General features: G+C 33.8%; 1 protein-coding gene across 2 annotated transcripts in view; it reads right to left on the reverse strand.

Annotated features, from left to right (window-relative positions):
- Positions 1–7,286: 7,286 nt before the first annotated feature.
- Positions 7,287–18,335, reverse strand: part of LYPLAL1 (lysophospholipase like 1) — a 41,702-nt gene continuing 30,653 nt past the window's right edge. For both annotated transcript variants that reach the window (XM_017870015.1, XM_017870016.1), the window contains exons 4-5: positions 9,459–9,574; positions 7,287–8,634 (exon numbers count right to left, since the gene is read on the reverse strand). In XM_017870015.1, the coding sequence (XP_017725504.1) occupies positions 8,398–8,634; positions 9,459–9,574 (353 nt within the window). In that variant the 3' untranslated portion in view covers positions 7,287–8,397. The remainder of the gene's footprint in view (positions 8,635–9,458; positions 9,575–18,335) is intronic.

Raw genomic sequence — 18,335 nt, forward strand, 5'->3', positions numbered from 1 at the left:
AACAACCCCTGGAGCTTTCATTGCAAAGGAAAACAACATGATGTTGTTCTCCCAAACTGTTGCCAGCACCTTACATTTAAATTACAGTTGAAATTAAATTTGACTGCTAGGCCTGCTATACCTCAACAGAGGAATCACTAGTTAATCACTATTCTCCTTTACCTTACTGAGACGTTTATGGAAACAGCAAGAGAGCCCCAGCTCCTATACCACAGCTGGGTGTGTGTGTTTGTGTGAGGATACACAGACACACACACACACACACACACACACACACACACACATGAACCCACCTACCAATACCCCCAGGTATCTTCCCCATTTCTCATAGAATGAATAGTTGTCACTGTTCATTCTGTAGTATGGACAGATGGCACCCAGCTGGTGGTACAAACAGCACAGGAGTGCCCCTGGGCATCCCCTGCATAAACCAAGAACTAGACTTAATTGTTTTAACTGAACTGGGAACTCAGGCTTACCAGATGGCCAGAAGGCCACACTGAGGACAAGGTCACCTGTTCCTGTGACTGATGTTGGTCCTGTTTGAGGTGGCCTAATAAGTGTTAACTTGTCTGTAGAAAACATGGTGACTTTGACCTTTTGTAAGAGACTTTGGCATTTAAGGAAATACCACAAATCATTCTTGTAGACTTCAGGTGACTGCAGGGATCTCTCCAAAATGAGGCTTACCTTGGTTATTCAGGAAAACTTTCTGGAGAGAAAACTGATTTTTTGGTTAAGTACAGTCTGAGGGCCCATGATCCCTACATTGGGAATAACTATGAGAGTAATTAGAAAAGTTGATATGAAGTTTGTGCCAGTCTTTAGCTAAAATGATTAATGATAACATCTTGGCCCTGAAAGCATTCAGGTCCACCTCAATTCACTGGCTATGGATGCTGCGAATGGCAACATTGTCCTAGACTTCCTCCTTGCAGGCCAAAGTGGAATCTGTGTACTTGCTCATACATCCTACAATGCTGGGACTAATGCTTTGGACAAAGCAGGAGGGTCAATACAGAAACTTAAGGAGGAGGACAGCTGGTCTCCTAACGCACACCTTTAATCATGGGATTTGTTTGGCTGGATGGGGCCAGGACCCTGGGAGGCACAGTTGAGGTTAGTACTTCAGCTTGGCCTCATTCTGGTACTTGAATTCTTATTCATGGTTGTCTTAATTCAATGCTACACGAAACAAATTGAACTGATTTCATTGCAGCTAAATGGCAGAATTGAACAAATATGAAAAAGACAACACATGCATGGGTCTGTATCTTACCTTCAGTATAGGAATATGCTTAGTCTTCCCTTCAGAAGAGTTTACATGTGTACAGTTAGGGTGTACACATGTAAACATTTAAGGGAAACAGAATTATAATATACCAAACGGCCTATTTGTTCTAAGTACAGCTCTAGCTCTTCATGTGTTAAAATTACTCAAAGGCTGTTGAATCGTCTGTCTTGAGTGATCATGGAATCTGAATTTTCTTGAAATGTTTACATCAAATGTGTCCAATTTTGTGGTTTCCCTGGGCCACATTGGAAGAAGAATTGGCTTGAGTCACACAAAAAATACTAACACTAACAATAGCTGATGACCTAAAAAAAAAAAAAAAAAGGCAAAAAAAGTCTCGATGTTTTAGGAAAGTTTATGAATCTGTGTTCATTCAAAGCTGTCATGGCCCACATGTGACCTGTGGGCTGCAGGGTGGACAATCTTGGTTTACATGCTTTTGGTATTTTCTTGAAATATTTGGTAATTTGTAATTACATGGCTTTGCTAATTCTGTGCTCTGGTCATATGTCAAGAAATTTTTTTCATCTAATGAACACAGTGTTTAAATATGTTCTTGGTAATAATATCTGAACATTTTATTTTACATACCAAAGTACCACATATGCTCAATTATAACCAGTCTGCCTCCTATTTTGTTCTCAGTACATTTTGTTTTACTTCAATTGAACTATCCAATTTCCTATAAACAATGTATTTAATTTCCTTACTACTGATGGTCGTTGCCTATTCAGTTTTCAGCCAAGAAAAAAATCCTATCAATAAATATTTTACTTCTCTTTAAGGATTATAAAGTAATAAAGCCTGTTATAAAACTTCAAGCAGAAGAACTATATAATAAGAAATCAAAGTCCCCCTTCACTCATATCCTAATCTGTCTCTCCTCCTTTGCAAAATTCCAGTTTCCCCAACACATAAAAGTAATCTATTGTGATACCGATTTATGCTTTCTTCTTGCTGCAATTTCTCCTCACTTATGTAAGAAAGTATCAAGGCTACTTCAACTTCCTGGCCTTAGGAAATGTATAAACATTTAAATGTATAAACATATAAATGTGCAAAGCAACAGAAAATTTTGGGGTGGGGGGCATGGAGAGAATGGTTGAGTGGTTTCTTAGGAGAATATAACCTTAAACTCCAGGGTCCTCACCCTTAGCAATGATTTGTCAGGATCAAATACTTGGCTTTAAGAGACCACACATATGTGGGCAATCACCATCTCAAGGTGAATGAGGAGTAGATAATTGAAGGTCTTCTCTGAATATATTGTCCTGTGCAAGGGGCCCAAACCTTGCATGATTTAGAATGAAGAGTTCATAAATAAGACTAAATATCATATCAGCTGATTAGATGGAGAACCAGGATTGAAGATTATAGAAAATATTTTGATATAACTTCCACATAACTCAGTCTGTGAAGATTTACAACCATCCGACACACACACACACACACACACACACACCCCAACCCTGGCAAAACATTAGTAACAATACTTTGTATCTGTTTAAGTTTTCATTTTGTTAAAGACTTACAGAACAAGCATTCATTAAAAAATCTGGATTTATTTCCTTTAAATTATACTATATTTGGTATATACACTGAATATATGTCACAGGCATGGTATTTATGACACATGCATAAAACATGTATGCTACTCTTAAGGCAAAATGCATCCATAAGGATTTTAAACTTGAGTGACATAGAATATGGTCAACATAAAACATTCAATATTTCAAGGTGAAGGTCATTAAAAGTTTTAGAAAATTAAAGCACTGCATGAGTTGAGTCTTCTCTGAAGGGATTTTATTAAATTCTCACTCTCAGAGGAATGAAGAGACCTCTACTTTTGACCAATATGATCAAGACAGAATAATGGGTTCCAAATTAATTCTACCTCAAACAACTAGAAAGCTGTACTATACATGTTTTTACATATTGTACTCTGGCAGCACAGGACAGTCATTCCTTAAGATGGGAAGACAAATGAGGTGAGCTTTAAGGAATGCCCCAGCTTACTGTCTGAATCAGAGTTTCCAGACTGCAGCCTGGGGAGGGAGATCTAGCTGGGGCCATGAGGATACTGAGCTGGGAGTCCACTGAGGTCAAGAGCTTTGAGTTCACAGAGTACAGTACTGCACCCAGAGTGCCAGGTATCTGCAGAGGCACCCCTGCAATTCTTCAGTAGAGTACTAGTCATCAGATGTGTGCGAGGAAACCATGAACCTCCTGAAAGAGGAGCAATAGGTGGGGCTCACATGAGGATGAGAAGTTTGTGTTCCCGCTAGCTGTAGTGTAAAAACCTCACAATCCAGACAGTATCATATAGAGTATGCCAAAATGTATTGCTTGAGTAGTGTGGCAACATTAGTCCTGGAGAAACACTGCTCTGCTATCACCAGGAAGTCACAAAGGAAAACCTGAAAGGATAAAACTGTTTTTAATACTTTTCAATAATTGTATTCCATGACAAAACTTGTGAATATTTACAGAAATGCAAAAATACCAAGTACTTAACAAGACAGAGTTCATATGTCTAGAATCCAATCAAAAGGGACCATTATTATAAAGGAACCAACAAAATACTACCCTTAATGAGAGTAAAAATATACAAACTCAAAATGACACTCAGAAAATATTAAAAATTGCTACAATTATATTCCATATATTCAAAAAGGCAGAGATTAAGCCTAGTATATAGAAGAATGTAAGAAATAAAAAAACTAGAGATGAACACTATCTGATATGAAAAATAAAGTGCATTTTAGAATAAAAGATCAATGAACTTCACGAAGTATTTCAGGCAGAAGGAAAATGACACCATATGGAAATTTAAAGCTGTATCATGGAATGAAGAGCATTAGAAAAGGAAAATGTAAGGGTAATACAAAAAATGTTTAAATCTTTTTAAAGGATCATTTAGCTTCTTGCTGTGATGTAGTAACAGGGACTATTATTCTTTCTCCTGGAACAAATAAATAAACACACACATAGCAAAATAATGGAAAAAATGTCTTTTCAAAAGCAGTGGACATTGGGTAGTAAAAGACAGTGAACCCTCAGAGATGGGAAGCAAACAGAGTGAGCTTTATGACTACTCTGGCTTACTGACTTAAGTGAGTTCCCAGTCCACAGTACAGGGCGGGAAAAGTCATGCAAAGCTTGCAACCCCCTGAGGTGAGATGCAGTTATGAATCTGAGTAGATCAAGCTGGCTACAGTTGATACGGCAGGGTATCAGAGACAAGTGAACTGCACAGAGAGAGAAGTCCTGAGATCCAGAGACGTCTATCTTGAGTATTAAGCAGACTACTGATCACCACGGGTGTGAATAAACACCCTCAGGCCAGGGAAACAACCACCCACAAAGATCAGAGGGCACTCCAAGCAAAAGACATGTGAAAAATTATACCAAGACACGCAATAATCAAGTTGGTCAAAATCAGTGATCAACAGAGACTACTAAAAACAGCAAGAATAAAAAGATACAACAGATACAGAAGAACAGAGATAAAAATGACAGAAAATTTATTGTCTGAAATAATTCAAGAAAGAAGATAAGAAAACAACAGGTTTAAAACACTAAGAGAAAATACGTTTATCTGGAATTCTACACTCAGTGAAAACACCTTTCAAAAACAAATGTAAAATACAGACTTCATCAGACACAAAAGCTGAAATTTATCACCAGACTTGCACTCCAAGAAATATTAAAGAATGTACTTCAGTCACAATGAAAATACAAGAAAAAAATACAGGTCTACACAAAAAACTGAGGAGCACCAGAAATGGTATCTCCCTGGGTAGATAGGTAAGATTTTTTCCCATTATGTAATTCACTTTAAAGAAAAATTGCCTGGGCGAGGTGCAGTGGCTCAGGCCTGTAATCCAAGCACTTTAGGAGGCCAAGGTGGGCAGATCACTTGAGGTCAGGAGTTTGAGACCAGCCTGGCCAACATGGTGAAAACCTGTCTCTATTAAAAATACAAAAACTAGCTGGGCGTATTGGCAGGTGCATGTAATCCCAGATACTCGGGAGGCTGAGGTATGAAAACAATCTCTTGAACCCAGGAGGTGGAGTTGTAGTGAGCAGAGATCGCGCCACTGTACTCCAGCAGCCTAGGTAACAAAGCAAGACTCCATCTCAAAAAAAAAAGAAGAAAGAAAAATTACTGTTTTAAATAAAGTAATATGAGGTTGATGGTACATGCAACTTATATTTATAAGCAAAATAAAAATAGCATACAGGCTGGGAAGGGAAATATGAAAGGTTATAATAAACATGAAGTGGCATAATATTGCTGTAAGAAGATAAAAAGTTATAGTATACAGAAATCTGTGGGCCCAGATGATTTCACGAAAGAAATCTACCAAACAGTTACAGAAAAATTAATAGCAATACTATATAATTTCTCTCAGAAAACAGGAGAAAATACCACCCAATTTATTTTATGAAGCTAATATTGTCCTGATATCAAAATCCGACAAAGATAGTACAAAACAAGCAAAAACTACAGACTAAAATCTTTCATGAACATAGACACAAACATCCTTAACAAAGTATTAGTGAATACAATTCAGCAATATATAAAAATAATTATACAATATAACCAAGGGAGTTTATTTCAGGAATGCAAAGCCGACTCAATATACCAAAATTGAGCATGACAGTAACAGACTGAAGAAGAAAAATCACAAATACATTAATTGTTGCAAGAAAATCATTTGACAAAATTCAACAGACATTCATTGTAACAACTCTCAGAAAAGCAGGAACAGAGAGGAACATCATCAATTTGATAATGGACATCTATTAAAACACTACAGCTAACATATTTAATGATGTAAGACGGAATGCTGAGTGCTTTCTCCTAAGGCTGGGAACAAGACAAGGATGTCTGCTTTCACCACTCTTGTTCAGCATAGTAATAGAAGTTCTAGCCAGTGTAATAAGTAAATAAAAGAAAATAAAAGGCATATATTTGGAAAGGCAGAAATAACACTGTTTCAGTTTGTAGATGACGTAACACTCTTTGCAGACACTCCTAAAAATCTACAGAAAAACTCCTGAAATTAACGAATGAGCTCTATAAGATCAAGACCAACATATAAAAATTGTGATTCAATATGGTAGCAAAGGGCACTTGGAAACTGAAAATAACACAAACCACTTATAATCAATCACAAAATAAAACATGCGTATAAATCTAACAAAATAGGTACAGAACTTGTATGGAGAAAGCCTCAAAAACGCTGATAAAAGAAATCAAGTATCTAAATAAGTGGAGTAACATTATCATGTTTGTGGATTGGAAGATTCAACATAGTAAGGATGCAAATTCTCCCCAAATTGATATACAGGTTTAAAATAATTCCTATCAAAACCTCAGCAAGATTTTTTTTTTGTAGATACAGACAAGGTTGTTTTAAAATTTATGTGGAAAGGGAAGGAACAAAAATAGTCAAAAGCTATCTTAAAAAAAAAAAAAAAAAAACCTGAGAGGACTTACTCTACCTGATTTCAAGACTTAAAGTAATTAAGACTATGTGGTGCTGGTTGAAGGAGGGATACATATATCAATGGAATGGAAGACAGAACCCAGAAACAGATTCACAAAGGCAAGATCTAGCTGAATTTTGACAAAGGCGCAAAAATATTTCCATGGAGGATAGTTGTTTCACCAAACAGTGCTGAGACACTGTTAATCAGTATATAAAAATTAACATATTCATTTAGAAAATGTAAATTAAGCCACAATATATTACTACCATATACTTACTGAATGGATAAAATTAAAGGAGTCATAATGAGTGTTGGCAAGGATCTGAGGCAGTAATACTCTCATACACTGCTGCTAGAATGTAAAATGGCACAACTATTTTCTCAAAGAGTTGGCTATTTCTTGGAAGGTTATATGTATGCCTGAAATATAACCCAGCCATTCTACTCCTACTTATTCACCAAAGAAAAATAACATAGGTCGATGCAGAGACTTTTACACAAATATTCATAGCAGCTTTATTTATAACAGCCTCACACTGGAAGCAATTTAAGTATCTGTCAGTGGTGAATGTGCAAACAAATAGTGATACATCCACACAATGGAATATTACTGGGCAATAAAATAGATGAACTATTGATGTACACAACATGGAAAAATCTCAGGATAATTTTGTTGAATGAAAACAGGCAGGTATTGTATGATTCTATTTATAAAATAGGGATAATGTATATTTTATTAAACAGTTATGAGGCTCAAATAAGATTATGTATGCATGAGAACCAACTAACATATGAAAATGTTATTATTTATAGTATTTTCTTTGAAGTAATACAATTTCATTTTTCAGTCATCTAACAATGTATTCCTGGAACCAGATCATGACTCTCCTTATGGTTAATTTTTACTGAGTGTTTATTATGTATTTGCTATTATTTAAATCTCAACAAAAATCCAATGGGGTAAGTACTATTAGTATCATTTTACAGATGAAATTGAGACCTAAAGCAGAGCAGCAATTTGGATTAACAGAGAGCTCCACTGAGAATTAGGAGACCTGAATTTCTTGTCTTGACCCGAAGGCTGTGGGAAAATCTTTAACCCCTCTATTGCTATTATTGAATACCAGTAACAAGTTCTCAGCTTACTTCAAAGCTCTTGTGATGATCAAATAAGATAATGTGAAATCGCTTTATAAACATAGAGTATTAATGTTATTCTGTGGAAAATTACATAAACACAAATATCTTTGGAAAGGTAATTTAAATAAAGTTGGAGAAAAGATAAAATAACACTATGCTAAGCCCTTTCATTTTTTTATTGTCCTTATTTATATTAGTTTAGAATACTTTATTTCAAAATTTAAAGGTTTAAATACTTAAAAGGTTTCCAAATATTTACAGAATTGTGCCTGAAAATTATGCACAGATGTTTGTCTATTGTTTTCATTAGTAAGATTAGCTACTCTCTACAGTGATAAGCATTTTAATAATAAAAGTCAGGAAATTGTTATTTCTTAATATTTTAATTATCATTATAATTTGGCAGTAAAAATCACTTTTCACAAAGACATTACATGTATATTAACCAAACACTCTTGATTCATTCATTGTTGTTTTTCCATTTCTCTTGGCAGTTTTGTAAGAATCCATAACTTCAATTTGTCTAACTCAGGTTTGCTCAGCTCATGGTAAACATCTGGAAAACTATGAAACTTCGTGGTCACTCCTAGAGATTTTAACATTGAGTTTGTCTCTTCTGCCCAAGAATGAAGAACTAATTCATCTGCAGTACCATGACACTGAAATAATTCAGGAAGTACACCATTACTCTTCTGAAGAGCCTAGAGAAGAAGATATAAAGACAGAAAAGTTTAAGAAATTCCATTTAAGATCATTCTTAGAAATCAGAGACAGCAGGAAAATTCCACTTTTACCAAGGCTTCAATAACTAATGGGAAAAAAAAGACAGAGGGAGTGCTATCTGAGGTATACGTTGGTGGGCCAGGCCTGGGGACTTAGCTGGTTCCTGACACCATTCAATTTGTAACTGTGTGTCACTTACATTTATTCTACAGAGGACATCTTAAAAATGGCCAAAGCATTTCCTGAAGAAACTAAGTGACTTGGGCAGACAGACCTCTTCACAGTGTGAAAGGAGGGAGGAGTACAGAGCTAAGGTACAATTAAGGGGACAATTACATTGTAGTTCTCTATTGTGTATCTGCTTTATTGTTTCCACTTCTGGTACTGAAGCTGTAATATTATAATTGAAGCTCCATCAAATTCATAGATGAGGATATTGCTGCATAATAAGTATGAGCTATGTAATTGATTTTTGTTTTGATTATGTTCATGATGCAATAAGTAAATCCAGCTATAACCATCATGCAGTTTTAATATGTATAAAATTTACATATATGCTCCTCCACAACCACAGCCATAATTATCCTTTCCTCCTTGACACTTTGCTTAACAATATTTCTTGTACAGAGGATTTCCAAAACATTAATGATCAGCTGGAATTTAATCACTATGACTCATCTGTAGACGAATTCCAGGAATGCTCAATTCATATCAACTGTATGTGTTTTACAGTTTTATTACTGATTTTGATTCAGTTTCAACATGTATATATTTCATTTTTTTTTAAAAATCTGGAACTTACCTGGTAAACAGCAGATGCTTTATTCAGAAAACTAGAAAGAGCAAATACTCCTGCAACATCTTGATGATTTCTATATGCTAAATGCATTGCCATGCATCCTCCCATAGAGAATCCTCCTAAAAGCAAAAACACACTTACAGAAAAAAGAGAATACATAAAATAATAATTTAGGATACGATATATAACAATTTTCCATATTTTTGAAATATTTGGAGACCTTGAAAGAGAATGCTAAAAACAAATTTTGCCTACTGTAAGTTTCATAGACAAAAGCCTGAGATGCGTAAATAACCCTGTTCCCTCTATGTCACCACCAGTAAAGAGAGCTGTGCTCTACAAGGAGCTAGGATTACACAAATATATCATGTTTACCAAGTAAAATATCTATCGTAATTCAGAATGAGTCATATTACAAGCATTACTTAAATTCTCAATATCTACTTATATTTTGTTCATACCTACAGAAACCCTCACACTGCAACTATAATTAATAATTTGCACCTTTCTGTCTTACTTGCTAAGCTGTGAGCTCCATGAGGAGTTATGTTTCTGGTGTCTGCTATATAACAGATGCTTAGAGAATTCTGAATTAAGAAGAATGATAAAAAAAATTTGAGGAGCTAGTTAACACATTTTTGGATTACAATATTATTTTGGAAACTAACTTATGGTGGTATAATAAAAATGAAACATGTATGCCTATATGTAGTTTTTAAAACCAAAGTTTGAAAAAAAAAATTAGTCAAACTGTTATTGTCTCTTTAATGTACCAACTCTATGCCAGTCACTGGACATATGCAGATTAAAACACACAGACCTTCCTGTTCAGGGGAACTTTGATGAGGAAACACATCCAACACAGAATATGGAGATAGGTGTATGAGGTGACGGCAGCAGAGAGAATGGTGATTCCAGGCCTGACAAGTCAGTGACTCAGTGTAACATTCCTAAGCTTGAGAGAAAGCTAAATGACATCTCATTATGTTCCATGAGAAAATATAGAATGTTAATCATGTAGCCACACACTCATAGAAACACAAAAATATACTTTGATGTAGAATTCAAATCTCCTAATTTCGAGTCTGCTGCTTTATTTCACTTAACAAACTGTAAAGCTGAGCTCTTAAGAGACCATAAATTTGAATTTACTATAATAATCTTTTATTCATGGAGGGAATTGAGGCCCAAGATTAGGTACACATTATTTTAGATATAAAGCTATTAATAGTAATTTCGGAATTCAGATCTTTTGCAACAGAGTTTAATATACTTTCTACCATCCCTTGATATTTGTTATAATAGGACTACTTTATCTGGAATAGGCAGGTAATATTATTTTGGACTCAGAACACAAATACCCGAGAGAGGATCACCAGTCTGGAAAAGTTTAGATTTTTTAAAAAGGCACACTAAGTAAATAATGAATAAAAGTTATCTGCGATTTTCAACATACCAGCAAGAAATAATAAGGTCTCATCGTAGCAGTAGCTCACCATGGACAAGAGCCACCTGAAAGGCTCTTTCAAAATACCCCCAATAACTCCAGATGCAGATACATCTAATTAGAAGTTCATAAATGAGCTTGGTGGGGGAGAAAAAAGCATAAGCATCTTAACACTGTATGTAAAATTTGCAAATGTACATTAGATTCTCCAAAAGGTTAAAAGCTACTGGGCTACATTATCCACGAATTTGTGCATTAAATCTTTGACATGTCCCATTTAGATATGAACAGCTTATGTAAATATACAAAATTAGTATTTCTGGTAAACATTTATTCTAAGTACACAGAAAGAATTCTCAACTCTTTATTGGTTTTTGCCACAATTCTAGCTATAGATTTCTCTCTGCTTATGAAGTTTTCTCTGTAATAACATCATGAGGGTTGTAAAGCCAAGACATTTTGAAATAAAATTCTTATTGATTTAATTTATTGAGTATAAATTATTTAGATTTTGAAACCCATAAGAGTAAGAAACAGCTTTTCTTCAATAATCTAATTTTCATTAAGTGCTTATGATTAGTTGAACAAAGTGTCTCTGTGGTGCACACATACTAATGAGTCAGTTTCAACTTTACATGCCCAGTGGTGAGTATAGTGCTTTGCACATAGCAGTAACTCAATAAAATTTAACTGAATTTTAGAAACCATGTCTTAAGCTTATCAAAGAGACAACATTAAGGAAACTTTAGTTCTAGTCCTGCCTGTGATACTCCCTAGCTGAATGTCTTTGTGTAAATTATTTAAAATGCTGGATTTCATTTATAATAAAACAAGACAGATGGACTAATCTTTAGAGTTTCCATCAACCTTTTAAATACAAATACTTAATCAGTTATAAAAACTAAAATTGTGAGAGCTTTAAAAATGTACAGTTACTGTAAATACAGAAATCCATATTCAGCTTAAGAATTCCTATCTGTCAGAACCACAATTCTAGCTTTCCTAAAAGTTCACAAAATAAATCTCAGCAAACACTCACTTCCTTCATCTCTTCCAATCTCCCCTTCTGTTCTTTACAGCCCATTTACTTACAAAGGAATTTCGGGTTGCTTAAAATCAAATACACTGTTAACAATAAAACTACATCTCTAAAATAGAAGAGAATGTGAGAGAGGAAGAGATGGGATTTGAGCACAAAGAGTGAGACACAGAGAACAAAAAAAGAGACTTATAGACCATGATGTTAGGGTGGGGGCAGTAATTACCTGTGCAACTGGGCATTTAACAGTTTCTCTGTAGCAAGGCAATATTCTTTAACAGAAGGAATCATAACAAGTCACACTAGAAATTTTTCTTAGCATTGAATTCCTCAATGGAATTTATTAAATGGATCTTTATTAAACATAAAAATTCAAAATCAGACATTCTACATACAGCAGCTTCTGTTGCTGATTCTTTTCATAAAATTCTGGGACATAAAGACTTAACTTTCACTAGAATTTAAAGATTATGGGAGCCGGGATTTTTGTGTTTTATTCACTAATGTATCCCTTTATGCTTACAACAGTGTCTGGCACACAGAAAGTGTTTATACTTATTAAACAAAAGAAGTTAATGTAACTGTAAGTCAATAACAATATCTCTGCAAGGAGACAAATTTATCATCAGAAAATGTTAAGTTTTTGGTAATTTAATTTGATATAAAAGTAAAGCTTAAAAAATCCTAGGAAATCTAGGAATGAATAATTAGTGTGCTCCAGGCCCATCATTCCTAATCTGACCTCTTAAAATAAAATTTTAGACCCAATCCCAGACCCACTAACAAAATCTCACTGCATATGTCTAATTTTTAAAATCTCTTATGCCATAAATCAGATGTCTGATAATCACAGCTGTGTGGCAAATAATTCAAAATTAAATATAATGGGTAAAAACCAAAAGTTAAAATATGGTCACGACTTACAGAAAAATCTACACGCCATAGATACCAAGGCTGCAGGAGCAAATTTATTATTTTTTCTGAGAAATTCAGGAGCTTGAATTATGTGTCTGCCAAATATAACTAATTAATATTTGAAATATGCTAGTGTGACCAAGGAACCAAATTCTACATTTTATCTAATTTTTACTAAAGAGCCACATGTAGCTAGTGGCTACCATAGTTCTAGATCATCTAAGCTGTACGAATGATTGAAAAAAGCGTCAAAATTTACAAATGAAGCAAAAATAAAATTAGTATTTCATAGATAATTTTGAAGCTAAGATAAAGATCATTAAAAGAAAAAATGTAAATAAAAGATTAGTAGACAAAACTTACATTAAAAGATTTTAAAAGCATACCTATCAAGAAAATTTTACATATGAAGTGACAAACACTTCATTTTGTTGACCAGGGAATGTAATCACTTTATGTAGTTTCAGAGCCCTTGTGATGGTAACAACTTTAAAAAAAAAAAAAAAAAAAAAAAAAGATGAAAACTTTACCCCAATGTCATTATGAATACACATAAACGCATCCTGATTTAACTTCATGTTCAATTCTCATAAGTTACAATGAAGAAAAATATACTCATTGAAATATTATTATTTTAAAATTTAATCTAAGTCCCTTTCCCATTTATGATTTTGTGAGGTAATCTGTAACTCCTCACTAGCCGTCTTTGACAATACAATGACCTTTAGCATACAACACTACTGTGAAAAGGGACTTTGTGTATTTTTTCCTAATAGAAGAAAATTTAACACAAAGAACTAGTTATTTGAATTCAATTTTCCACCTAAGAGTCTAAAAAATGATATAAAATCTACTGTTCAATAAGTAAATACCAAAATAGTAAATCCATTGTAGGTAATGGTTATAATGGGTATTTACGGTTGCTGGCAAAGTATTTAAAATGTCAAGAGTTAACATTTCAACATACACTTAAGATTAACAAGCTGAATAAAACATGTTAAAAAATAATAAACCTGGCTTTATGAACTCTTTATATAAAATAAAACAGAAACAATCCATAAAAAGACTATATTGGGAACATTAAGATAATCAATCTGAAAGTAAAATCCTTAAAAAAATCCACTTACAATTAAAGTGTGCTATCAACTAAAAAGAGCTTTAAACATGGAACAAAGTCCATTACCATTCTAAATTTCAACAGTTCTTCCATTTAATTGGTGTACTATTATAACTATTATTCAGATTTGGGAATACAGAAATTATGACTAATATATTTATTTGTATATCTCCTCTTATACAAAACTTGTGGGATAAACAAAATATTTTCCTCTATGGAAAACTGTTAGAACAACAATCCAGAGCCTTTAAAGTCCTACTAGTTGTTGAAGAAATATAAAATGTTTAATTAAAATACATATATGCTCAAAGAAAGTAGAAGAATGCTATCATTCTGAAGTTTTAGCTCCCAGCTGGGCTACAGAGAAAACATGTACAAATTCAGAAAAAGGCAGGCTGGAAATTTGGATGCTAGACCTCATCTTGGGAATTCTAACTATTCCTTCATTTATTTTTATATTTAATCTTACTGCAAAATTAATGTACACCCATTGTACAAAATGTTTCTTGTAAAAAATAATTTTAACATGTTCTCTTAAATTTCATTTTAACAGTTTAACTCTACATGTTCAATTTTATCTTATTTTTTTCATGTAATACTAATTTGAAATTCTACAGAATTACAAAATGTTATAATTTTTAATTGAACACATACTTACTGAGTGCCTTTTATGTGTGTATACATATAGTACTTAATGGTTACATAATATTCAATTCTATTAATGGGCCATCATTCCCTTAACCATTCCCATCATGATGGATATTTAGATCATCCACGTAAATTACTCAAGTGTAGTTCCAGAAGCACTTGATTCTCTCTGCTTCAAAATTTTGATAATATGCTCATATTATCACATTTCTGATAAATCTGTTCATATCATTTGTCAGGTTCTATACTTCCTAGATCTAAGTTAAGCCTAAATTATATCAGTATTTTCTCTTAACAACAAATTATCACCACCTAGTGGCCAATAAAGGAAGGTATTATGGGGACCTGGGTTCTAGTCCCAACTCTACATTAGCCAGGAATCACTTTGAATTTTAGTTTCTTCACCTCTGAAATGAAAATAATTATATCCTATTTTACCTACTGCAAAGCCCAAGAGATCTAATGTATATAAAAACAACTTCAGAACTTAAAACATTACCTAAATATAAAACACTGACATATAATGGCAATTTTAAAACTATCCAGTGCAATAAAGATGCCAATTAATTTAAGGTTATCTCTACCATATGTACTTTCTAAGGATAATAGTACACAAGGGAAAAATGATATACCTTTCTCCAGTTTCCTGTCTTATACAGAAACAAACTAGAAGGAAATGAAGAGTTCAAGACAGGCTTTAATACTGATGGAGAATGTACTGACAATAAAATGCTTATATTCTGCACACTGGACACTTCTAATATGTTAATAAAGCCAGAAGAAGGCAGGATAATCTATTATTAATTATTTTCTCAGAATACAGAATTTGAATCCTGGTTCTGTCAATGACTATATTGCCAACTTTCGAAAAGTAATTTAAAAGTCAATATTTTATTGCCTGTTTTCCCTATGTTTGATCTTAATGTCTGGTAGAATCATATGAAGCATAAATACATGAAAATAAATTTTAAAAAATCAACATTTTTCTTATATTCCTAATGTACAGAGTGAGGATCCATGAATGTCTCCAAGGAACCCCCTTTAATTGAACATCCTCTGTAATGAACCTTTTGCTGAGTTCTTCCTATCTAAACAAAGTTTATCATTTTTTTTCTATTAAGAAAGCAGTGCATATCCATTGCAGAAAACTTAGAAAACAAAAAATTTTTATAGCTAAACCCCACAGATGATTAAAATTTTAAATGCAGTTTTACTCATTAAAATAGTCTGTCAGTTTAGCATTTCATCATTCTACTAGATCTACTGAATTTGCTTTCTTGCTGTTTTTCTGACCTTCACACTGACTAGTTGGCCCTCCAGAGTTGTCAGCATAATCTTTCTAAAATGCCCATTTGATCACATCATTCACTCCATGTATATAATTTAATGATACTAGGATTGGGGATGTACATCAAACCATTTTCTGGAAGGATTTAACGTGTTCTTTGCTTTCTTTCCTGAACATGTCTCTCTGTTTACCAGTCACATTCTCAATTATTCTTTAAGACTCAGTTGTCACTTCAACAAAGCAGTTCCCAACTCCCAGAAAGATTTACTTTTCTCCTTGCTGCTTACACTATACCTTCTACATTGTTCTTCAATAATACCTGTATGGTATTAGAATACTTTCAGATCCATATCTGTCTTACTAGACTGTAAATTTCTGTTTCTTTTATACTCCAACACTTAAAATGTTACTGACAATTTGAAAATAAAATGTGAGAAGTATCATTTTTGACCTGCCCAAGCTAGACACACTACCTAGAAAAGGTGAAAAAAAAAAACTGTTTCTAAAACCGAGTTCAACATAACAAAATACCACTAATCAAATAAAACCACAAAGAAAGAATGGGCTGCTATCGACATCAGATATGGAGAGTAGTTTTGTTTATAAAGTTACACAAATACAACTACACTCTCAGAGATTGGGTCCCATTAGGACATACTGTCTTATATTAAATCAGAAATCTGAACAGATTATTAAACAAAATGAATAAGGGTAACAACTTTTGAACCTATTACCTTCATGTTTCTTTTCCAATCTGACATTTTGCTAGTTTTTCCCATTATAATTATTTTTTTAAAAGAAACCTAGCCTGGGCCAGGCATGGTGGCTCACAGGTGTAATACCAACACTCTGGGAGACTGAAGCAGAAAATCACTTGAGATCAGGAGTTTGAAACCAGCCTGGGCAACATGGAGAAACCCCATCTCTACATAAAACAAACAAATAAAAAAAAACAGCCAGATATGGTGGCATGTGCCTATCGTCCTAGCAACTCGAGAAGCTGATGCAGGAAGATCGCTGAGTCCAGGAGTTTAGGTTGCAGTGAGCTATGACCACACCATTGCACTTCAGCCTGGGCAACACAGCAAGACCCTGTTTCAAAAAAAAAATTACCTAACTTTATTCCTATGGGTTGTGTGTGCTTAATAAAAATTGTTTGGAATCTCAAATGCATTTTTTTCTTTTATTTCCCACGGAATCCCTCCTTCATTAAAATGTTTTGAATAGCACTTAAATCTGATTTAACAACTTAAACGTATCCTAATAGACACTGTACAAAAGTATAAATGCTAGTAGAAAAACACCAAACAGTAACTCTTGTTTAAATAATCTAGGAGCAATGAAAAACAAAGAGGGAAACACAGCTCATATACCACTGAGGAAAAAGCAAGCAGCTGGTAGGGAAGAAACAACTGAGCTATCTGTAAGTCTCCAAGTAGTACCACTGTTCCAGTGTGGCCTTTTGCTATCTAGGTGCCCATAGGATGGGTGGTATGAAGTAAATAATAACGGCAAGAAAACTTTTTCAACATTACATGTCAGACACATTTGTTAAGTATTTCACACAAACTGACTAGTTCAACTTTCACAACTCTAAAAGGTAGGTATTATTACTACCATCCAAGACACAGAGAATAACGAGACTGGACACCTACAAACTGGGGAATATAGGACTAGAACTCAGCACTCTGAGTCTAGAGCCCAAGTTCTTAACTACGTTGTATGTTGTCAGCTTAAGGGCATTTGTAATTATGATGTTTCTAACTCAGGGAATACATATATGAGAAGTTCAGCTGGATCACTAAGATAAACAACAACCGCAACAAAAAACTGCAACAAAAGACTTGAATACTATTTGCTCTATGAATCAATAACTAATGTATATGAAGAATCCTGCACATGGAAAGTGGGGTAACAGGACTAATGTTTTGTCACAGTATAAGAGTTCAAGAAACATGTGCGTTTTGTGGCATGTGTATAATACCATAAAACTTAGTGAAGATTTATTTTCACTGGCTGGTTAAAGAGCTATACAGTTAACAAAAACAAACATGACTGTATTTGCACTTCTGCTGTCTCTTTCTGTATCTCAATGTAGAAAAAAGACGCTTTATAGACATTAATTAGCTTATCTCACAAAAAATGCTTTTACCTCCACTTTAATCTGGTATATTATATATTACAATATGAAATTAATAAATCTCAGATTTTATAATTTCATAATAGTCAACATATCTTCCAAAAAGAAATTTTATTTTCATAAATTCAAAAAAGGCTTAATAAAATACTGACCATACAATTGTTGCTTTAGAATTATAAGTAAGACTGTATTTTAACAAGGTTCTCTTGGTACTTCAGAAAATAGTCTCTCATTATATGCTAGAAACAAAATAAACCCCAGATGAGTCAAATAATTCAGCGTAAAA

Source organism: Rhinopithecus bieti, unplaced genomic scaffold (assembly GCF_001698545.2).
Source record: "Rhinopithecus bieti isolate Rb0 unplaced genomic scaffold, ASM169854v2 scaffold_1673, whole genome shotgun sequence".
NCBI lineage: Eukaryota > Metazoa > Chordata > Mammalia > Primates > Cercopithecidae > Rhinopithecus > Rhinopithecus bieti.